The sequence below is a fragment of the Podarcis vaucheri genome (assembly GCF_965113315.1).
Source record: "Podarcis vaucheri genome assembly, chromosome: 3".
Classification (NCBI taxonomy): domain Eukaryota; kingdom Metazoa; phylum Chordata; class Lepidosauria; order Squamata; family Lacertidae; genus Podarcis; species Podarcis vaucheri.
In genome coordinates this window covers 90,800,934-90,825,705 of record NC_138761.1, presented here as the reverse complement: position 1 = coordinate 90,825,705, position 24,772 = coordinate 90,800,934, and the positions used below count along the sequence as shown (strand labels likewise).

General features: G+C 41.9%; 1 protein-coding gene across 7 annotated transcripts in view; it reads right to left on the bottom strand.

Annotated features, from left to right (window-relative positions):
* Positions 1-24,772, bottom strand: part of EYS (eyes shut homolog) — a 511,791-nt gene that overhangs the window by 68,436 nt on the left and 418,583 nt on the right. For all 7 annotated transcript variants that reach the window (XM_082218133.1, XM_082218135.1, XM_082218137.1 and 4 more), the window contains 2 exons: positions 969-1,077; positions 149-369 (listed from right to left, as the gene is read on the bottom strand). In XM_082218133.1, the coding sequence (XP_082074259.1) occupies positions 149-369; positions 969-1,077 (330 nt within the window). The remainder of the gene's footprint in view (positions 1-148; positions 370-968; positions 1,078-24,772) is intronic.

Sequence of the window (24,772 nt, the reverse complement as noted above, 5' to 3'; positions counted from 1 at the left end):
GTAAATTAATTGAAGAGCAGATTAAAAATGCCTCAAATAAACAAACAAACTATGCACACAAACACACACACAGTGCAATGATTTAATGAGGGAAGCTAATCAGGCAGCGAAGGAATTTAAAGATAAAAGATAAGGACCTGATGCCTACCTGGTGCAAGTGCCACCGTTGCGGCATGGATGATAATCACAAACAGGGACATTGCAGTTCTCGATGTTCCTTCCTCCCAAGGCTTCGTCTATGATGAAGAGTTCTTTGTTGTTCACCTGGAACTCCCTAATGCAGCCTCTGAAGCCATAAATCCACCCAGAACTCGGATGAATCTTAATGTGACTTGGGACATTCCCAAGGAATATTGGCCCAAAGGTAACCTGAAAAGGATCACAATAAATAAGTGTATACACACAAAAATAAACCAGCCCTTACTGCAACTGCCTATAGACTCTATTCATGAAGGAAATTGAGGGAGTAGGACACAGAAACGTGGTTCATCTTGTACTCATAAGCGTACAAATGTTTCCTGCTTCATCCATGGGTGTGCCTGGGACTCTAACTTCATGACAGCTTGGTGATCTCCAAATATTGCTGAACTCCATGTCCCATTATGCTTGGCCATGGGGCCATGCTGGCTGTGGCTGATGGGATTTGTAGTCCAACAATACCTGGAGGGCACCGCCATGTTGATTACTGCTGATGTAAGTAATCCAGAGACTGTATGGGTGACATAAGGCTGCTCCAGACAACTACCAGTTCACTAACACAAGTCCCATTGACATAAACCGAAGTTGTACACAAGTATTATCTCTAATTTCTATTGGATGTGCAGCATACCCAAAGGATTGCATGAAACAAGGTTTGCTCCATCTAATAATAAAAAGGGAAGTTAATAAATCATGCTTCCAATGACTTGGGAGATAAATGGAAATAGTAGGGTTATGGTGTGACTTTGGGCTGTGATTTGCAAGTTCACCTGAGTCAACCGATGTGGCAGAAAGAGCCCCCGACGTACAGGAGAATTTTCATCTGCAGTCATTTCAAGCAGGCAATAGCCTTCAGGACTGTCAGAAGGCAACATATAGCTGGAAGGAAGCAGAAGAACTCATTGTTTGGGATGCGAAACAGGAATTGTTATGAAAATGGATTGCTAGCGTGAGACTTAAATCTGGCATGGGCCTGGTTCCTATATGTGACAGCCCCCAGATGAACGTATATGAAAGAGTGCATGGCCGCAGAAGGAAAATGAGTGGACAAACCGCTTGTTTTGAACCAGCACCAACACTTGGGTCCAACACATGTGGCCAGCACAAGTTGTGGTGGCTACATGTATAGGCCAAGCAGGGAAGTGCTGATTTATAAAGAACCATCAGACTGCAGCAGACAAGGGAAGAGAAATGATGCAACTTTTGGCTCCTCTTCTCCTTGAGCTATTCCACCCCAGCTGGTCATTGCAGCCAAGAACTTTACCCCCAAGTTTGTTTATTTCCTCCTCCCTATGAATTCATTTTCCTTTTGTGTCATGTCCTTTTAGAATGCAAAACTTGAGGACACAGGCTGTCTTTTGTGTGATCTGCAGCTTTTGGGGAGTATTTTTTTTTTTTTGGCTGAAAAGTTGAATAAGGGAGGGCCGTGACTCAGTGGTAGAGCATCTCCTTTGCATGCAAAAGGTTCCATGTTCAGTCCCAGGTAGGGCTAAGAGAGATTCCTGCCTGAAACCCTAGAGAGCTGCTGTCAGTCAGTGTAAACAATATTGAGGTAAATGGATCAATAGTCTGACCAATAGTAAGGCACCTTAAAGGTAAAGGGTAAAGGGACCCCTGACTATTAGGTCTAGTCGTGGCCAACTCTGGGGTTGCGGTGCTCATCTCGCTTTAGTGGCCGAGGGAGCCGGCGTACAGCTTCCGGGTCATGTGGCCAGCATGACTAAGCCACTTCTGGCGAACCAGAGCAGTGCACGGAAATGCTGTTTACCTTCCTGCCGGAGTGGTACCTATTTATCTACTTGTAGTTTGATGTGCTTTCGAACTGTGAGGTTGGCAGGAGCAGGGACTGAGCAATGGGAGCTCAGCCCGTTGTGGGGATCTTAATCGCCGACCTTCTGATCGGCAAGTCCTAGGCTCTGTGGTTTAACCCACAGTGCCATCTGCGTCCCTTACTATGTCCCTAAACATTATTTAAATGGATAAATAATAAAGCCAGTACCTCCATTGGTCTCTCTCTCTCTCTCTCTCTCTCTCTCTCTCACACACACACACACACACACACACACACACCGAGATTATAAGGGGTGGTATCCATGTGTATGAACTTGGAAAGAGATATCTGGAAAGTAGGCATGTTAAATCAACTTTCAAAAGCAGACCAAAGTTCTAAGTTCATTTCTTTTTTCTTTTTTAAGGTATCCCTTTTTTATTACTCCCCTAATGCCTATTGTTTGATAATCTGAAATGTACACAGAAAAAAGAGAGTGAGGGCAGTGGGGAGCTTTTTACATGTGTAAGCATTGTAGATACTGATGAATTCTACTAACTGTGGTTGACATATACTTTCCCTGGTGTAGGTGATTGTTGAACAAGTAACATCAGTGCTGAATGATAGTGAACTCTCTAGACAGACGTTTTCCTTTCTGCTGGTCTACGGGGGAAATAAAAATGCTTTGGAAAATGAAGGGCTGTACCTACGAGCATCAAGATTACACTGCGATAAGAGTTATCACAACTCACAAAGGATGCTATTAATGTATACACTGGTACTGAGTTTTGGAGATAAAGCAGGACACAAGGTTAAGGGAATTTGTAAAATAAATGCAAGGGATGTCAAATAAGCTACTGATAACTCTTTGGGGCTTTTCCCCAATGTGATCAAATCTGTGGGGAGAACGTCATGTACATTATCAGCAATAAAAAACCCATTCCCAAAGGATAGCTTTCACATAATTGTTTTTAAATTATTATTTTGTGAGGGTGGGGGGAAAAAAACCCCTCTATGAGTGCTAATTATTATTTCAGCGGTTGTCAAATGTGAGAACATAATGGGAAAGCACTTAATTAAAATGAGCACTCAATTTGGTGAAAGCATCCTTTCTCCCCATGCTTCATTTTGAATTTCCACTTAACATTTGTGCCTGGCAACCTAATGTCAACACTCGCACCCCAATCACGGCATCCACTGGCGCTGAGAGGCAGGCAGGAATCTGTTGCATGTGCTGGGGGTCCCTGCTCAACCCAGTAAAAAGGGCTAGTCTGTAGGAGAAACAGAAGGCACTGAGCATCCATCTATTACCATACTGTAATACAGAAAAGCTCCAAAGATAAAGGGAGCCATAATCTTTTTGAACTTCCTGCATTTGGAACAGATGCATCAGTATCCTTGATAGCAAATATCAGTGCTGAATCTTATCTATGGACTTTTGCAGAACGTTCGGGAAGAGGCTGCTCTGCCCGTGGAATAAGTTTCAAGCCAAGAGTGAGGAAAATTCTTTTTGCTGTAGGACCAGTCACCCATGGGAAACATTGGGGGCCCATGGTGGCTTGAGCCATAGGCTAAAGTGGGTGGAGTTTGCAGGATTGCACAGTGAGGGTTGTGACATTAACATATGAGAGTGCTGGAGGTGAAATAGTTTAACAGGTTACCCAATCAGAACCCAGGGGGTAGAGTCAGAGGGACTATAAAACCAGCTGTGGGAGGGGCGAAGGGAGGAGTTTGTTGGAAGTTGGGTGGTTGGTTGGAGTGGCAGTGAATTGGAATAGTCTGTGGGTAGGTTGAGTTAGTGTAGCAAAATAAGCTGAGGCAGAAACAGTTAGGGGCTAGGCAGACAAGTAAACATCTGAGAGGTGGTTTAGTGAGTAAGAGCAGGTAGTGGAAGTTGTAAGTCTGGATAGGCACCCCATGATTGTAATTGACCGATACCGTTTATGAAACCACATGCTTGTTAAACTGCAATAAATAAACAGAAGTTTATGTTCCAATTTAACCCTGACTGGACTCAGTATTGTACCAGGTAGGGCCTGGGTAGTGGCAGCGAGGAATAAAGTGGTGGCACAGGGATCAATAGATGGTGAAACATCCGGGGACCCTGTGTGATTGCCACAAGGGTTTTTTTTTGTGTTGTTTTGTTTTGAGAAATACAAATGGGGAGAGCACTGTAGCACACATGTCCCACTTGTGGGCTTCCCATGGGCATCTGGTTGACATTTGGGCACCTGAGTCAAACCACACACAACATGGTGGTTCCTTGCCAGGGAAGAAGCAGGGAGTGAAGCTCTACATCAGGAACAAGGCGGAGGAGTGAAGATCTACATGCAGAGTGTTCCTTCTAGCCCGAATCTGCTGCCCCTATGGATCAAGCCACCCAAAGCAGTTGCCACATCTTGCCTCATGGGAGGGCTGGCCCTTCTGGTTGACTACTGTGAGAATGGGATACTGAACTAGATAGGCCTTTGTCTTATCCAGTAGTGCTCTTCATATGAGACCAAACCACTGTATCTATGTCTAGGAAGTGCCCTCATTAGAGCAATCTCTCCAGTACTTGATGCTATCCCACCACCCTTCTGAGTAATACCCCTCCCCACCTTCTCACTATATAGAAGGATCTGGCAACTTCTGTTTCAGTGTATCTGAAGAAGTGTGCATGCACACGAAAGCTTATACCAAGAACTAACTTAGTTGGTCTTTAAGGTGCTACTGGAAGGAATTTTTTTATTTTGACTATGGCAGACCAAGCTGTGAATTGTCAGAATACACTTCTTATCCACTTAGGTAAAGGAAAAGGGACCCCTGACCATTAGGTCCAGTCGTGACCGACTCTGGGGTTGCGGCGCTCATCTCACTTTATTGGCCGAGGGAGCCGGCGTACAGCTTCCAGGTCATGTCGCCAGCATGACTAAATCTGCTTCTGGCGAACCAGAGCAGTGCACGGAAACGCCGTTTACCTTCCCGCCGGAGCGGTACCTATTTATCTACTTGCACTTTGACACGCTTTCGAACTGCTAGGTTGGCAGGAGCCTTATCTGCTTAGATGACTTTAAAAGGGAATTAGACAAATTCACTGAGTTGTTCTTCAGCATTGGGTCCTCAGATGTTGCAGGATTACAGCTCCCACCCCATCCTTGGCTATTGGCTAAGCTAGCAGGGGATGATGGGAGTTACAGTCCAGCAATATCTGGTGACTCAGTTGAAGAACACTGGGATAGGTGTACTGGCCATGATGGCCATATGGAATATTATACAGAGGCAGCACGCCACTGAATGTCACTTGCTGGTGGGAGATAGCTACTGCCAACTTATCTAGCTGGCAGGGTTTCTTGGAGGCATCTGATTGGTCACTATAGGAAGCAGGATGCTAGACAAATGGATCATTGGTATCTCTGGTCCAGCAAGGCTCTTCTTATGTTTCTGCAGCCTTACATTATGCATCACATTGCTTTATGTCTTCTATGTATCACACTGAATCGACACAGAATATAATTAACATCAGAATATGCACTCCCATCAAATCAGCTCTGAATTCACAGAATTCACATTAATCGAGAGAGTGTTTGGGGTCCTTCTCCCCCACCCCACCCCCACCACAGTGTCAGAGGGGGGGGGAGCAACCCACATTCTGTATATTATTCCACAGAGTGGGCATTTCCTATGGAGCCGGCATCTTTCCTTCACTCCCTGTGCAATGTGTTAGGCTTCCTTTGAAAACATTTCAGAAATGACAGCTAGTGCAGCGGCCAGATTACTAACTGGCATCAGATAGTCTGAGCACATTGCACTGATTCTAGCCTGACTGCACTGATCAATACGGCTGGCATGGCTATGGACTCTCCGTAGGGGGTGTCGCCACGGGGGTTTGTCACGACGAGTGCTTGTACTTCCAATATTTACAACAGCACTGCTGTGCTCTGGGTCCTATATAAGAACCAGAACTACTCTGCTAAGTAAGCCCCGCAAGTTTTACGTCTTTGCCAAATCTCTGACCTTCTCAAGTACATGAAAGATAAACCAAGAATTGCTTTCTGATTAATTTCATTTCAGGTTACCTCCTGATTAATCACTTTCCCACTTCATATTTGAGCTCCTAAATAATGAGCACTCCTAATATTTACCTAACACAATTGCCCACTCACCGCCCGCCGCCCCCCCCACCTCGCAGCCTCATTTGTCATCAACTGTAGGTATTTATTGAGATGTAATGGATTACCATCGGCTTACAGCTGCTATTAAACAGAATCTGCTTAAGCCAACTCATATAAATGCATCTTTAAACTCAAATGCTAGCTCTCGGAATGCTGCTTAGGCAAACGTCTCAGCTTGCAACGACAACAGTGAGCGACGGATGGCTCTCTGCGAGGGCGTTTTTCTGTCCTCCCAAAACCACCAGGTGGCAGTAAAGACACATGGCAAAAAAACGGGAAATGCAAAACACCTTCCTTGGCGCTCCTACCACCACCCTTGCCAAATCTCTCTAGTCATTGAAAAGTCTAACTTAAGCCCTAATTGACAGCATGATTGCTTCAGCTTCCTGCTTATATCAAGGGAAACATGGCAAAGTATTTTAAACTGATTACACTTTTGACAATATGGATGAGGATAGGTCCTGAGACATACGATTTTCCTAACTGCACTCATGCATTATAATTACCTTAATGTAATCATGTAAAAAAACCAACAACAGAAAACAAAAAACCCCACCACCAGCAGCGCACTCGTGCTTGTGCAAACATACTTAGGGAAACTTTGTTTACATCAATTACAATTTTTATACAATGCTATCAACACAGCCATATTTCCTGGGGATTGCTGCGCAGACCCAACAAAATTAAAATGTCAAATCAAGGAGCGTAAGAAGTCAAGCACATGCTTGGCGGTGGAAGGCTCTGACCTTGCGAAGGCAGAACGGATGCAGGATGATCTTGCACTGAGCACCAAGAGGGATTTCACACTGGCAGCCAGCTAGACTCTCTCTCTCTCTCTCTATATATATATATATATAATAAAGGCATCCAGCCTTTCGACAAATAATAATATGAACACGCACTGCTTACAAGTATCTCTGCCATTTGAATCAGAAGGCTCAGGCGTTTTAAATGTAAGACTCGCACACTAATTTTCCACTCTTGCGTGACAAACAACCTCTATCTGCTTAATGTATCACTTGGGGGCTCAAAAATCAAGATGGTTTTACCTGTAAAGTGTTGATATTAAGGGGAGAATTTGAAATGACTGCCGTGGAACACCGAAGCAGTAGCTTCATTTACACCCTTGATTAGCCAAAGCAGTTATCAAGGGGTACATCTAACCAGCTGTCAAGTAATATGCGAGATTTTTCGAGAACTACAATTTTTCTATTGAGCGCACGCATCCAGGAGTATAAGGATCTAAGGTACGTTTTTCAGATATAAACCACCTCTTGGCTTTCCCCCTTGAATCTCTAGAGCCGTGATGATTAAAAACAGTGACTTCACATTAGCCCTCACTCAAAATAAAAACAGCACCTCCCTGATGGTTTGAGGACTGGTGGGATGGGCTTTGTTTATTACTACTACTACTACTACTACTACTACTACTACTACTACTATTTACAAATGCCCTATTTTTGCCAGCCCTAACCATCATTCTCTTTCCTTTTCTTTTTGGCGGCGTTGGCAAGCCCCCTTTGCAGCATACTTTGGCAGCTTCAAGTATTACACTAAAGCTAAGCCATTAAAAGAAAAGTGTTCTTTTTATGGCTGGCATTTTCTTTAAGTGGCAAAATGCGTTTCGCAAAGTTCCCAGGATCTTAAAAATCTGCAATATGCAAAAGGAAGCTATTGTGAGGGCATGTAGGGTTAAAGCCATGCCCTGTTTCATGTGGATATGATACGTGAGCAAGCGGACTAAGTAATTTCAGTGTCAGCTTCAGGTTCACACTGGGGCTGTGTGCACAGAACTACCTCCACCTTCAAGGCAGCTGAGAAGTCTGCTGAAGTTTGACAGCCAACCCTTTTGGAACCAAGTTAGGAGCAAGGCAATGGAGAGGGCTTATCTATAGCTACATAACTAGACAAATACAGATAAACATTAAAATGAGCAATTAACCAAAACGATGAAGAACAATGTGGTCTGAGTCTCCTTTCCACCTCAGATCAGTGCTCTGGTGGTATAGGTGTTGCGGAGAAAAACTGTCTGGTTCATAGCCTACTTCTTTCATCACCAGGTTATGCTTAAACCAGTGTGGCGGTCTCTCCAGTGTGGTGTAGTGGTTAAGAGTGGTAGTCTCGTAATCTGGTGAACCGGGTTCGCGTCTCCGCTTCTCCACATGCAGCTGCTGGGTGACCTTGGGCTAGTCACACTTCTCTGAAGTCTCTCAGCCCCACTCACCTCACAGAGTGTTTGTTGTGGGGGAGGAAGGGAAAGGAGAATGTTAGCCGCTTTGAGACTCCTTCGGGTAGTGATAAAGCGGGATATCAAATCCAAACTCTTCTTCTTCTTCCATTCTGGTCAAAGTGTACATTCAGACAGCACTTAATTCTGCTTTCCCTGCATTTCTTTACTTGATAAAGTATGTGTTTTATATGATCTTCCACATGACATAAAACCCACTTCTGGAAATGTAGCGGAATCTAATGGCAGTTTAGCACTCATTTCTGTGTTAATCACTTCTGGCATGGGGTGTGGGTGGGGAAACCCTGTTAAGCAGGAAAATCACAAGAGTTTTGGAGTGTAGTTTTCAGGGATGATAGAATCATAGAAATGTAGAGTAGGAAGAGACCCCCCCCCCAGGGTCATCTAGTCCAACCCCCTGCAGTTCAAGAACAGCCCTGGGTGGGTTTGAACTGTTGGCATGCAGAGGGCCGCAAGGACAGCTGCGTTGTCTGGGAGCTGGGAGCTGTGCTGTGAATGCGCATTTGTCGCTGCCTCCCCCCTTCTGTGCTGGCCAAAGGTAGTAGCTGGCCAAAGGCTGCCGGATAGGACTTTGGATTGCCTTCTTAGTCTGGGAGGTGTGGACTGGCATGGCTTGCTTTAAAATGTGGACCGAAAAAACTGCTCTCCACCCCTAACCTCATGCAATGTGTAATAAGTCTACTCACAAACAACTATCTGCATACTTTCCACTTGGTGAGCTCAACCTCTAGGAAGATAATAAGGCTGTTGTATCATCCCTTAAAGACAGAAATTCAAATTAAATTCAAACAAATAGAGAAACCTTTCATTTGAATTGAAACAGGAAAGTTTATCAGGACAGGTCCTCATGCGGCAGTGACAGTCACAATGGTCCCCCCTCCCATTTTTGTTACTGTTCTATACACTGATGGTGCTGTGTAAACCACACAAAATTAATGCAAGTGACAAATGTGCAGCTTATTGCTCCTTGTGAAAATGCCCCAGGAGTCTATGCAGTAAGTTGCCTGCTTGTCTTCAGGTTTTAACCAACGCTCATATGCGTTGTTTGTGACTGTATTTTGGGGGGATATTTCTTCTTATGGTTTACCTATATTACTCATTTTAAATACTGCATTGCCGGCCCCTTTAAGGCAGCTTTAAGGCTCATTCTTACTTTCCCATGACATTCTTTTGCTCTTTTGTCTGAAATACGCAGAGATAGTTAATTAGCTAACAATCACTGAAGAGTGGCCTGAGGTGTAGATCATTATATTAATTTTTTAAAATCTTCTTTTCTGTGTTGTTGTCTTGACCTTTCATACTTTCTAACAACAATGAAAAAAACAAGGCTGTGGGGCTTAATTTGCCAATGTAATTAGAGGACCAATGTGTTTCGTAGTGAATATATATATTGCTAGTAATCATTCTAGCAATGTCCTTCCTTTGTACCCATTCTGGTCTATAGCCAACCTTACTGAATATGGATGGTCAAATGAAACAGTGTCATCTAGATGTTGTCTTAACAATGCCTTGCACAATGGTACTGATATTTCCTTATTGGCACTTGAAATATGTCATCTAAAACACACATAAAAGAAAAACGTCTGGATCTGTGGAACTGCTTCACATTGGCATTTCGTAGTACCGTAATCTTCTTCTTTGGCAATCACTCGTAGCCAAGTGAGATTGTCTTCCATAAACACGGTTTTAACAATGAGCCCGTAAGTGACTGTGGAGGCCAATTCTGGATCCACACGTCCTTCCACAGTGGGGACATTGGTTTCCTGGCAGGAGTTGTTCACGGTGTGGATTTGCCAAGTGTGTCTTCCTCTTAACACGTTTCTCCCTTGCGTCCTGAGTTCGAGTGTCTTCAAAGCCATAGTAATCATAATCATGGTAATCATGGCCCTATGAAGCTGAGGAACAGGTTACTTGAGAAGCTGCCTTATCGAAAATCGAACTAACTTTGTTGCTGGATTTGCGTTTAAAAGGACGGATACAAATAGAAATTGTTTCCCCTAGAGGGAGCTTTTGAAACTGTTGCAGGAGTGGAGCTGGGGAATTTTCCAGCTGTAGAGATTAAAGACCGTGAGAATCAGAGACTGACCTTGGACAAGAATGTTGTCAGAAGAAGCCTTTGTGATTGCATTTTGCAAGACAAGTGCTTTATTGGAACAGCTTCATGAGAAGACGGATGTGATGATTATTAAAATTGACAATTTGGGACAAAAAATGACTGATTTGGGACAAAAAGTGAATACCTATACAGAAACAACTCAGGAATTGATTCAGGAATCTGTTTTGACATGGCAAGCTGTGGAGAAGACGAAGGAGAAAGCTGTTGTTGAACCTCAAGTAATTCAAGTGGAGAGAGCCCCCGCCTTACAGAGGCAATTTGATGAACATAAGCTGTTGCCTTTTACGATTGAATCTAGAGAAAGCCAGATTCTGAGGGATGGAGTCCCACTTGGATTGGAGAAGGAAAGTTGGATAGATCCCCTTATGCAGGGATGTTCTGGCTTTTGGGATCTGGATTTGGGTCAGGGGGAGATTGGAGTTGGGGGGGCCTTTAGCTTTGGAGGGATTTTGAAACATGCTCTGAAATATCTTTTGGACTTTAGTTCTGACTATGGAGAATGGGCTGACCTGTTGAGAAGGAATAAAGACATTGTTAGGTTGGAGTTTCCCCGAGATCCACTCCTCAGTGCCAAAGGAAGGAAATTAAGAACAAGATCAGCAGAAGATAAAGTAAAGTACATGTATAAATATGAAGAAGATCTGCAGAAGGGACATGGAAAAGAGTTAAGAGCCTTGGATAGAAGATCACCAGGTTGATGGACCATATGGAATTGATAGAAAGGACTGACAGAATCCAGGACCAGGGAGAAGAGACGGTGGAAGAAGATTGGAAAAAAGTTTAAAAATTTATTTAGAGAAATATTGTAAAATTAATGAGTGTTAGGAAAATGTTGGAATGAAATTATACGGCTTTAGTAGAAATATTATAAGGAGTTAAGTATAAATAAGTTTTAGGGTTTTAATGGTAAGATAAGGTTAAAATAAATTAAGACAATTAAATGACAGAAAACACTGAAAGATGGAAAGGATTTGCTGAAATAATTAATAACTAGAACACAAAAAAGGGAGGTGTGAGGTCGATGAAACAAGTTAATGAAAGATAAAGATATGGAAATACTGGATGTGGTTTTAATTGTTTTTGCTTTTGCTTTTGTTTTGATGTATTGTGTCTTTTTTATATATGTGTACTGTAATGCATTGATTTGTATTGTTTACTTTTTCTCTTTCTTTTCTATTTCTTTCTGTAATTCTTAAACTCTTAATAAATATTTTTATTTTTTTTTAAAGAGAAGCTGCCTTATGGAAGAGTTTCTCCTAAAGGTTCCAAAGATATCAGGAGCCTGCTCTGCAATAACTCAGAGAAGGGATTTTAGTGTGGTTGCCCTGGGACAGCGTTCCTGTCATGCTATAGCAGCTCCTTACCATGTGCACTTTCCAGAAACAATGGAGGACATTTTTGTTCTGTATGAGCAGGTCTCTGCATGGGTATCTCATCTTATTGTTTTGCTGTTCTCTTCTGTGCTGGTTTTAATTGCTGTTTTCACCCTAGCTTTTTTTTATTATTCTCTGTGCATCACCTTGAGACATTCATGTGGAAGGTGATTATCATCATTATCATCTTGTGATTAGCCAAGATGCACCTTCCTCTTCCACTGCTTTGGACTGTTATGGTCAAAAAAGAAATACTTCCGCTGTCAGTGTAAACTTGCAATTTATACACTGTGCCAGTTTCATAACGATCTAGTGTATGTCTACTCACTTGTTTCTCTTTGTTTTCTTGTATTAATGAGCTCTTGGAGGTATCACGCCCTAGTTGGCTCCATTAAAAATAATAAGAGAAGTAATACCTTTCTGTGGTGACAATCTCTTCATAAGGAATGGAAGGCAAAGAGTCATTTGTTCTATTGTATGCTTACTCTTTTTTGTTTCCTTCCCACATGCAGGCATTTATTTTACTTCCCCCAAATTACACTTTTATCCTGCAATGGATTCAGCAATCTTCCACACTGTTCAAATTATTAATTTTTTTGGTCAAGGACCCTAAAAGACAATCAGTTGAGGGTGGGAATTAACCTCAGCACTGACCATAGACTCAAGCCTCAGAGCATAAGAAGCTCATTTTGGCACCACATCAACTGCCGAAGCAGGCTGGATTGCCTTGCTTAGGGTACGAGCATTCCAGCCTGGAAACCACAGTGGACTACATTATCCCTAGTACCACTGAAGCCAGTGGCTACTAATACAGGCAAGGCTCCTTTAATTGCCAAGGGCTTTCCCCAGCAGAAGTGGAGGAGACACTCAGACTGAGTTGCAGACCTATTTAACATCTCAGTCTATGGATGTTTGCGTAATGCAGGCATAGGCAAACTCTGGCCCTCCAGATGTTTGGGACTACAATTCCCATCACCCCAGCCACTGGTTCTGTTAGCTAAGGATGATGGGAATTGTAGTCCCAAACATCTGCAGGGCCGGAGTTTGCCTATGCCTGGCATAATGCTTGCACTGCGTACAGTGGTGCCTCGCAAGACGAAATTAATTTGTTCCACAAGTTTTGTCGTCTTGCGATTTTTTTCGTCTTGCGAAGCACGGTGTCGGGAAAGTTTTGGAAAAGCTTCAAAAATCACCAAAGTCTTTAAAAACCTCAAAAAAGGCTACCACACCGCGTTCTATGAGTTGCTCCTCGAAGTCAAGTTGCAACTGTATTAACGGTGTTAAGAAAAAGGAAACAAACTTGCAAGACGTTTCCGTCTTGCGAAGCAAGCCCATAAGGAAAATCGTCTTGCGAAGCAACTCAAAAACCCTTTCGTCTTGCGAGTTTTTTGTCTTGCGAGGCATTCGTCTTGCGAGGTACCACTGTATGAAATTCTCCAGTTGGAGCTCCTTTTGGAGCTATCCAGGGTGCTGACTGGAATCCTATCTGGCTGTGATGGGGCTTTATCTCTTGGAGAAGACTATCTTCTTCCAAGGAGTTACAAGCATTATGGAATATTTTCCCTCCCTCTTTCTCCCGCCATTTTATTGTCTTAATCCTGTGAGGCAGGTGGTGGTGGAGGAGGAGGAAGTGGAGGCAATAGAGAGAGACTTCCCCAAGATCAATCAATGGGTTTCAAGGCTGAACAAGGATTTTAACCTGAAACCTAGTCTTAGTCTGGCACTCTAACAACTACGCTACACTGGCTCTCAATGACACTGTGTGGTTTGCTGAATACGCAGTTGGGAAAATTGTATTCTCTACACTCCTCCTTACTGCGCCTTATACAGTTTATACTTATCCCACCTCTACAACAACCTTACAGACATTTGCCTGTATCCTTCACACTCTGCCCTTGTTTCTGTGCTACCAGCACAATCCTGTGCATATCTATTAGCCCTATTGAGTTCCTTGGGGCTCACTCCTAGGTAAGTATATACGGACAACACCTCATTTACGCAGGGGTTACAGTCCGAGGCAACACACATTTATGTGAAATCACATATATTGGGAACACCCATTGAAAAAGCCTGCAGACACTCTCCAAACCTTCTTGCTCAAACACCAACTCTCCACAGGCATCAAAGTTGGGTGCAAGGGCTCCTGGGATTGCACTTGCAAAGGCTCGAGGGATTGCTAGAGGCTGTTTTCATACTATTTTTGTTCTTGCGCTCTTTTAGGGCAGTTTTTGCTCCTTTTCACACCACATCTGGGTTGACAGTGATGTGCATGCCTTGAATGTGTGTAAATGGGGAGTTGCCTGTACAGGATTGCTACACACTTTATACTGGGAGCTCCTTGGGAACAGGCACTTGCTTATGTTGCCTATGTAACTCTGTTCTTATTCTTACGGACATAAGGAAGGCTTTGTAAGAACTGCTCCAATGGATAGTAAAACAGTTCTTTTCTTAGCTCTACCATTACCCACTCACACATTTCTTAACATCTCTGCTGGATCACCCGAGAACAGAATGCACTCTGACTCAGTTCCCCACCAGGAAAAATGAACAGGTGTGCTGTGGAGGAGGATGGGGGCAGAGGAAATGGTAATTATCTCAATGTTGTGACATTTTAAACATTAATTGTTAATGCCCACACAGACCTGTGTAGCTAACTTAGTGGCTCATCATTATACTTCACTTACACTACACTAATAAAATAATTGCCACCTACAATTTGAGACTGACAGTTGGCTGGAGCTCCCCTTAACACCAGATGCTATGCGTTGGGTTTGAGGGGAAATGGTTTCTTAATTATGAGGACAGGGAATATATGAGACTTCTGTGGATTTATACCAGCAAGAGACTGATGGACCTGCCATGAGAAACTCATCATAACTGAACTAGCAGCGATGCTTATTTTTAGCATCTAACGCAGACCTTCCTTTAAAAAAAATGTTTTGGGCAATCAGCTCTTTTCCTTTCATCATGGCTTTGACATTAAGTGCTTTGTATGCAGCAAGGTCAGTTTTCTAATAACAATGTTAAGAAAAGACAACTATGTTTCATTCACTTCAACTTGGAAATGTTCAGAATTCTTTTTTAAAAAATAATAATGATGATAATAATAATTAAAGCATTGAATGGTGGCCTAGAGAGACAGGCTGTATCTTCCAGCTTTTAACCAGTTCCATACAATTCCAGGCACATCAAATTTCCAACAGAAACAGGTCCTGCAATATTGTATTTATATGTTTGCTTGCTTCACAACATCTATATCCTGGCCTTCCATTTTGTTGTTTTTGTTTGAATACAGCTTCAAACAGTCAATATAAGCAACAGAACAGAAAGCAGAAGAAAAGAGGTACACAATTACCATAAACCCTGCACAGGAATACTATTTAGTAGCAGCAGTAAAAATCGCTAACCATAACAAATCTATTTCCAGGCAAATGAAATGTTTAGACTTGGCACCTGAAACTCAACAAGACCATGTATCATAACTGGGATACTACTGTATAACTGGATGCTACCTGCTCAACCTCTAAAGGTAGAAACACCTAGAAAGGGGCCTCCAAAGATGATTTCAAAGGTATTAGGCTGCATTCACATATGTTGTTTAAGTTTAACTTATCAGAAGCCTAGAGCGTCTGTCCCATATTGTAACTTTCCTTTCACACTGCACAAGCCCATTCCTTCACATCTTGACCACTATACCGCCATGTTGCGGTAAATGTCATTCACACATGTCAGTCCTCCATGCTGTCTCTCTCTCCTTCTACATTCAGCCATTCTTCTAGGTTTTACCTTTCTACTGTATGATGAGATACTGGCATGCTTTCTTGCGAAGCAAAAAAGAAAGAAAGGAAAGGATAGGAAAGGAAAGGAAAGGAAAGGAAAAAGAGTGACCCTTGAAATGGGCAAGGAGTGCAGTGCACACCTCACAACTTGCCTCTTGAGTGGTTGCAGTATGAACCAGTAAAAAAAGTGGGGAAATTGCCACACAAAACATGATTTTACAGGTTCAGGGGACTACAGTTTTTTTATCTCCCTGCAATCAAATAATGGATCAATGAACACTAAACTTGCACTATCTTCCATTCTATTTGTTTTCTGGAAGTGGTTTCTACTTTGTGTGAAGGTGCAAATATAATGCACAAAATAACAGTTAGAAAAACATCAGTAAGATGGAATAAATTGCAGCTTCTGTCACTTCTATCATTTTTGTGCACTAAGCGGCCAACTTGCAACCAGAAATTGATGCTAGACTTAAATATTACCAAGGAGCAGCTACAAACTGACCTGGGAGCAGCCACAAATTGTCCTGCCCTTTTGTTCCACAGATCTTTTTGTCTGCTCACTTGTTATAGTGACCAAAGTCTCAGGTTCATCATGTGGCTCAAATACAATAGGTGGACTACAGGCCAAGTGGGACAATGCTGACACGTGAACTAGTCCACTAATCTATCTGGAGGCAACTAGGAATGGGGAATTCTCAATGGTATTGTCTACAATTCTGAGCAGTCTGCCCCAAGAGACACAGAAAGTATCCTGAAGGTGATACTTTTGCCAGTAACTAAAAACATTTTTGTTTATCCAAGCATTTTTTCTGCTCTAATAAATTTATGTAATTTTGATGTGGTTAATATTTTGTACACCACTTTGGTACTTCTGTGAAAAGTGATATATGTCTTTTAATAAATAAAAATGTGTTTCTTTCTTATTACTAATCCAATCTGAGTGAATGAAACTACCATTGTGACAGTTTGCACTCAGCCTTTGAACTTACAGCCACTGCTATTTTTCAACCACACTTTCAGCAACTGCAGTATGCATTATATCCTTGACCCAAGCTGAGAACTGTAATAGAGCAAGCAGCAAGCTGCATTCCTCTGAATACAGCCCCTTGTCAAATTCCTCCAGACTAATCCCTCTTTTCATATGCTAAACAGCTCAGGTTGCATGGCAATTGAAGACAATATTCTATTTATGCATCAGATTGCTAGTATTTCACATCTTGATTACCAATTTTTTTTTCCACAATAGCATGCACATACACTCTTCCGTAGTCTATAGATAAAAAACCCATCTAAGAGAGTGAGATAAAAACAATCAGGCCTAGAGTGTGAAAAAGAAATAAATAATTGTTGTTGTTGTTGTTGTTTAGTCGTTTAGTCGTGTCCGACTCTTCGTGACCCCATGGACCAGAGCACGCCAGGCACTTCTGTCCTCCACTGCCTCCCGCAGTTTGATCAAACTCATGCTAGTAGCTTCAAGAACACCATCCAACCATCTCATTCTCTGTCGTCCCCTTCTCCTTGTGCCCTCCATCTTTCCCAACATCAGGGTCTTTTCCAGGGAGTCCTCTCTTCTCATGAGGTGGCCAAAGTATTGGAGCCTCAGCTTCACGATCTGTCCTTCCAGTGAGCACTCAGGGCTGATTTCCTTAAGAATGGATACGTTTGATCTTCTTGCAGTCCATGGGACTCTCAAGAGTCTCCTCCAGCACCATAATTCAAAAGCATCAATTCTTCGGCGATCAGCCTTCTTTATGGTCCAGCTCTCACTTCCATACATCACTACTGGGAAAACCATGGCTTTTACTATACGGACCTTTGTTGGCAAGGTGATGTCTCTGCTTTTTAAGATGTTGTCTAGGTTTGCCATCGCCTTTCTCCCAAGGAGCAGGCGTCTTTTAATTTCGTGACTGCTGTCACCATCTGCACTGATCATGGAGCCCAAGAAAGTAAAATCTCTCACTGCCTCCATTTCTTCCCCATCTATTTGCCAGGAGGTGATGGGCCCAGTGGCCATGATCTTCGTTTTTTTGATGTTGAGCTTCAGACCATATTTTGCGCTCTCCTCTTTCACCCTCATTAAAAGGTTCTTTAATTCCTCTTCACTTTCTGCCATCAAGGTTGTGTCATCTGCATATCTGAGGTTGTTGATATTTCTTCCGGCAATCTTAATTCCGGCTTGGGATTCATCCAGCCCAGCCTTTCGCATGATGAATTCTGCATATAAGTTAAATAAGCAGGGAGACAATATACAGCCTTGCCGTACTCCTTTCCCAATTTGGAACCAATCAGTTGTTCCATATCCAGTTCTAACTGTAGCTTCTTGTCACACATAGAGATTTCGCAGGAGACAGATGAGGTGATCAGGCACTCCCATTTCTTTAAGAACTTGCCATAGTTTGCTGTGGTCAACACAGTCAAAGGCTTTTGCATAGTCAATGAAGCAGAAGTAGATGTCTTTCTGGAACTCTCTAGCTTTCTCCATAATCCAGCGCATGTTTGCAATTTGGTCTCTGGTTCCTCTGCCTCTTCTAAATCCAGCTTGCACTTCTGGGAGTTCTCGGTCCACATACTGCTTGAGCCTTCCTTGTAGAATTTTAAGCATAACCTTGCTAGCATGTGAAATGAGTGAAATTGTGCGGTAGTTGGAGCATTCTTTGGCACTGCCTTTCTTTGGGATTGGAATGTAGACTGATCTTCTCCAATCCTCTGGCCACTGCTGAGTTTTCCAAACTTGCTGGCATATTGAGTGTAGCACCTTAACAGCATCATCTTTTAAAATTTTAAACAGTTCAGCTGGAATACCATCACTTCCACTGGCCTTGTTATTTGCAGTGCTTTCTAAGGCCCATTTGACTTCACTCTCCAGGATGTCTGGCTCAAGGTCAGCAACCACACTACCTGGGGTGTACGAGACATCCATATCTTTCTGGTATAATTCCTCTGTGTATTCTTGCCACCTCTTCTTGATGTCTTCTGCTTCAGTTAGATCTTTACCACTTTTGTCCTTTATTATGGTAATCTTTGTACGAAATGTTCCTTTCATATTTCCGATTTTCTTGAACAGATCTCTGGTTCTTCCCGTTCTGTTGCTTTCCTCTATTTCTTTGCATTGCTCGTTTAAGAAGGCCTTCTTGTCTCTCCTTGCTGTTCTTTGGAAATCTGCATTCAATTTCCTATATCTTTCACTATCTCCCTCGCATTTTGCTTGCCTTCTCTCCCCCGCTATTTGTAAGGCCTCGTTGGACAGCCACTTTGCTTTCTTGCATTTCTTTTTCATTGGGATGGTTTTAGTTGCTGCCTCCTGTATAATGTTGCGAGCCTCCATCCATAGTTCTTCAGGCACTCTGTCCACCAAATCTAAATCCTTAAACCTGTTCCTCACTTCCACTGTGTATTCATAAGGGATTTGGTTTAAATTGTATCTTACCTGTCCAGTGGTTTTTCCTACTTTCTTCAGTTTAAGCTTGAATTTTGCTATAAGGAGCTGATGATCTGAGCCACAGATCATCAGCTAGAGTGTGAAAAAGAAATAAATAATACAAACAGCTAAATGCCAGCATATTTCCTAGATACTGTGGTACTTAACTAATTGTGCTGATTTGCTGGCAAATCAGTTGCTAAAACAAATCATAAACACTAAAATCATCCAATATTTGGTAATCAAAGATAATACAGCAAAACCGATCTGTAATGGATTGCTTAGATTGGAATTTTGTCCAAAAATATGTTCAAAACCTATCATAATCCACCCAGACCTTTGCCCTGACTCTTCATTACTAGCACTCATTGATGATGACAAAAATTATGTTATTGAACTCTGCCTTCTAAAAACTAGAAGAAAATGGATCAATGTATTCCACAGAAAAGAGTGTCCTCAAGAAATGTAAGATGTTGAATTCTCTTTTTTATGAGTCAATTTGGCGAAATACACTTACAAACATTTACTGAGGATTTTTAATTCATGGATTTTGTGTGTCTGCACACAAAAGGAATAGATATTTTCAGTTCCTTTTTATGTGGTCATAGGACAAAAACTCTAGAAGCCCATAAAAGCAATATATAGAAATCTTAATACACACTTAATGAAACAATACTGTCCAGAAATTCTGGTTTTTCTGTTCAAGCTTTGTTTTTAAAAAAAAGAAAAGAAAAGAAAAAAGGAGGGGGGCATTTTCCAGCAGTCATTCATAGAAGCCCAGAAGCTGAAATGTGCTATTCCGATGATGAAAATGGCTGCCAGGAAATCGTGGGTGTGTCCAAGATGTGTTGAGTCTGGTTGCTTCCTGCATTTGATTGCATTTCAGGCCACTGCTTCTGGAGCAATTTTGTTGTTGTTGTTATTTGTATGGAAAATGTAACAAAATACAGAACAATGGTAGCAAGTTCATTAGATTGGGTCATTGTTGTTGTTGTTGTTGTTTAGTCGTTTAGTCGTGACCGACTCTTCATGACCCCATGGACCAGAGCACGCCAGGCACTCCTGTCTTCCACTGCCTCCTGCAGTTTGGTCAAACTCATGCTGGTAGCTTCAAGAACACCATCCAACCATCTCATCCTCTGTCATCCCCTTCTCCTTGTGCCCTCCATCTTTCCCAACATCAGGGTCTTTTCCAGGGAGTCTTCTCTTCTCATGAGGTGGCCAAAGTATTGGAGCCTCAGCTTCACGATCTGTCCTTCCAGTGAGCACTCAGGGCTGATTTCCTTAAGAATGGATACGTTTGATCTTCTTGCAGTCCATGGGACTCTCAAGAGTCTCCTCCAGCACCATAATTCAAAAGCATCAATTCTTTGGCGATCAGCCTTCTTTATGGTCCAGCTCTCACTTCCATACGTCACTACTGAGAAAACCATGGCTTTAACTATACGGACCTTTGTTGGTAAGGTGATGTCTCTGCTTTTTAAGATGCTGTCTAGGTTTGCCATCGCCTTTCTCCCAAGGAGCAGGCGTCTTTTAATTTCGTGACTGCTGTCACCATCTGCAGTGATCATGGAGTCCAAGAAAGTAAAATCTCTCACTGCCTCCATTTCTTCCCCTTCTATTTGCCAGGAGGTGATGGGACCAGTGGCCATGATCTTCGTTTTTTTGATGTTGAGCTTCAGACCATATTTTGCGCTCTCCTCTTTCACCCTCATTAAAAGGTTCTTTAATTCCTCCTCACTTTCTTCCATCAAGGTTGTGTCATCTGCATATCTGAGGTTGTTGATATTTCTTCCAGCAATCTTAATTCCGGCTTGGGATTCATCCAGCCCAGCCTTTCGCATGATGAATTCTGCATATAAGTTAAATAAGCAGGGAGACAATATACAGCCTTGCCGTACTCCTTTCCCAATTTTGAACCAATCAGTTGTTCCATATCCTGTTCTAACTGTAGCTTCTTGTCACACATAGAGATTTCTCAGGAGACAGATGAGGTGATCAGGCACTCCCATTTCTTTAAGAACATGCCATAGTTTGCTGTGGTCGACACAGTTAAAGGCTTTTGCATAGTCAATGAAGCAGAAACAGATGTCTTTCTGGAACTCTCTAGCTTTCTCTATAATCCAGCGCATGTTTGCAATTTGGTCTTTGGCTCCTCTGCCCCTTCGAAATCCAGCTTGCACTTCTGGGAGTTCTCGGTCCACATACTGCTTAAGCCTGCCTTGTAGAATTTTAAGCATAACCTTGCTAGCATGTGAAATGAGTGCAATTGTGCGGTAGTTGGAGCATTCTTTGGCACTTCCCTTCTTTGGGATTGGGATGTAGACTGATCTTCTTCAATCCTCTGGCCACTGCTGAGTTTTCCAAATTTGTTGGCATATTGAGTGTAGCACCTTAACAGCGTCATCTTTTAAAATTTTAAATAGTTCAGCTGGAATATCATCACTTCCACTGGCCTTGTTATTAGCAATGCTTTCTAAAGCCCATTTGACTTCACTCTCCAGGATGTCTGGCTCAAGGTCAGCAACCACACTACTTGGGGTATATGAGACATCCATTTCTTTCTGGTATAGTTCCTCTGTGTATTCTTGCCACCTCTTCTTGATGTCTTCTGCTTCTGTTAGGTCCTTTCCACTTTTGTCTTTTATTATGGAAATCTTTGTACGAAATGTTCCTTTCATATTTCCGATTTTCTTGAACAGATCTCTGGTTCTTCCCGTTCTGTTGCTTTCCTCTATTTCTTTGCATTGCTCGTTTAAGAAGGCCTTCTTGTCTCTCCTTGCTGTTCTTTGGAAATCTGCATTCAATTTCCTGTATCTTTCACTATCTCCCTCGCATTTTGCTTGCCTTCTCTCCCCCGCTATTTGTAAGGCCTCGTTGGACAGCCACTTTGCTTTCTTGCATTTCCTTTTCATTGGGATGGTTTTAGTTCCTGCCTCTTGTATAATGTTACGAGCCTCCATCCATCCAGAGTTCTTCAGGCACTCTGTCCACCAAATCTAAATCCTTAAACCTGTTCCTCACTTCCACTGTGTATTCATAAGGGATTTGACTTAGATTGTATCTTACCGGCCCAGTGGTTTTTCCTACTTTCTTCAGTTTAAGCTTGAATTTTGCTATAAGAAGCTGATGATCTGAGCCACAGTTAGCTCCAGGTCTTCTTTTTGCTGACTGTATAGAGCTTCTCCATCTTTGGCTGCAGAGAATATAATCAATCTGATTTCGATTGGGCCATTGGCCTAATCTAAATAGCACTGGTCCAAGCAACACCCAAATGATGAAACTACTATGTGAATTACTACTTCTTGAAGATAATCAGAGCATGGGGTGGGGGGTAGTATTGAATCTAGGAAAGAAAGGTAGACTTACAGTGTGTTCCAAAACAGCTTATATCATAAAAGGACTTCTCTTGTTATTTATGTATTGCAGAAATGTACAACTCCCAAGAGACTGCGATCTACTCCCACTATAAAAACACTGGCAGTGATCTACCCAATGGATTGACCAAAGTTGTTGAGCTTTTTTTCTTTTTCTTTTTTGAACGATCTATCAGGATCACGCGATCGGCCAGGATCAACCAGGAACGCTCCGCAATCGACTGATTGGACATCCCTGGTGAATACATACGTCCCTTCCATCTCTACAGCTCTCTGATTCTATCTAATAAAATCATACCAGGTTGAATAAAATGTCTCTGGCTTCTCTTGATTCCGGATCTCCCATATACGGCAGATAACCTGTTCCATAAGCCTTGATATGCCACAACTTCGTGTTTTCACTCTATAAACATCTTAGTTAGCTCTCAGAAGCAGTTTAAACAAACTTTTGCTGTACTGTACAAGAACAATGCTCAACGTGACTCCTTGGTTTCTATTTTTGATCACATAGCCTACAATTTTGCAACATTTACTCAACAGTCATTTAAGTGGTCTAGTTGCTCTCTTTGCCCATATTAAATTAGAGAAATGCTGTAGTGATCCCTGGAAGCATCTAACTTACCTCTACTGGATTACTATTAGTCCTGAACAACCTTCCCCAACCTAGTGTCATCCAGATGTCGACTCCCAACTTCCATCACCCCAGCCAGAATGGCCAGTGATCAGGGATGAGAGGAGTTGCAGTTGTCCATCAATATCTGAAGAGCACCATACTGAGGGAGCATGATACAAAGTAAACTCAGTTGCTTCTTGAAAGACCAACCACATCACAGAATATGATTTGTCTACTTGGCTGATTTCTGATGGGTGCAGGAGCTTTGAATGTGCATTTGGGAGTTCCCTTGCCTGTGATGGGTCTCCTTACATTTCAAGTGGAAGATTCTGATGTGTGTACAGATTCTGTTGCATAAGAGGATCTGTGGTCCCCACTGGACTGAATGGGCATTCATACAAACCATTGGACTGAAGTGAATCTGTGCACCAGTTCATCGTTCCAGAAATTTATTTCCTGCAGTTTTAGAGAGCATACGATTCCCACATTCTTGAGACATATGTTACTGCTAAGTTTATATTATTATTAATAATAAATTCATATAAATGAGTCTCATTATGCTTTGCTTTTCTCTAAGATGGAGATAAAACACACCTTCCTGTAGGAATCCAGATTCTCTGTTTGCCTATATATGTACAATGTAAGTACAGCAGGTCATCCTCTAAAAACATGTCATCCAAACAAATAGCTGAACAAAACGCACAGGGGGAAAACAGTACAGAAGGTTCATGAATATTAATAGATGGGAGAAAAATATGTAACACATTTAACATGGATCACTAAATGTACATGCATAGTTTTGTCTGGAATGCTCCCCTTCTAAGCAGGAGATATTAGGTTTGTTAAAATAAAAGCACTGTTTATGTCACCTTTATGCTATTTGAACTGCTATTTGAATATATTTCTTAATGATGATGTGAAATTGTGCACCAAACAACCTTCTCCCACAATCTTAAATTAACATTATTTTAAGTATACAATTCATTTAAAGTGTAAAGGAAACAAAAAGCAAACAGGGTACTGGCTTACTGTTACGTGCTCACCAAGAAAGGCTGTAATCCTACCCATGTTTACTCAGAAGTAAATCCTACTGAATTAATAGGGGCTTATTCTCAATTATATGGAGTTAGGATTGCAGTTGCTAAATCACATACCGTGCTCACACTGACTAATATCCCCAGGTTTCACATTTTCAGGGTTTTAGATGAAATTAATTTTCAGTTTTCTCTGTAATATTATGGTTGTTGTACCATGTATGTTAACAGCTGGATTTATTGGAGAATATTTCACTAAAGAGAAAAAAGTTGAGATGCTATATTTCATTTCCCGAGGATGCTTAGGGGACATTAATCATGTAGATACTTTAAGCACAATGCAGTACCCTGAGCAAGGTTTCAATTTATCTGAATAAATATTTCTAACTGACAAAAAAAATCATTTCAGATTAAACTGCCTCTTTCTGATTTGCAACTGTGTTTGGACTAGATGCAGAAGTTTAATCAGAGTCAATTTAACTTTTCTGCTTCTATTTAATAATGTGGAATCACCGACTCCCTGCCTGCTAGCAAGAATTAGTCTGGATTTGTTTTTCACAGCAAAGCTAAATCACACTTGGCTTGATTTTATTTACCTTTAAAGTGGACAATTTATATAGCATATTTCATTTTTTTGGTATAGAATTAGATATATGTGAAGACGATTGTGTGGTGCAGTTCTTTTCACAAATCT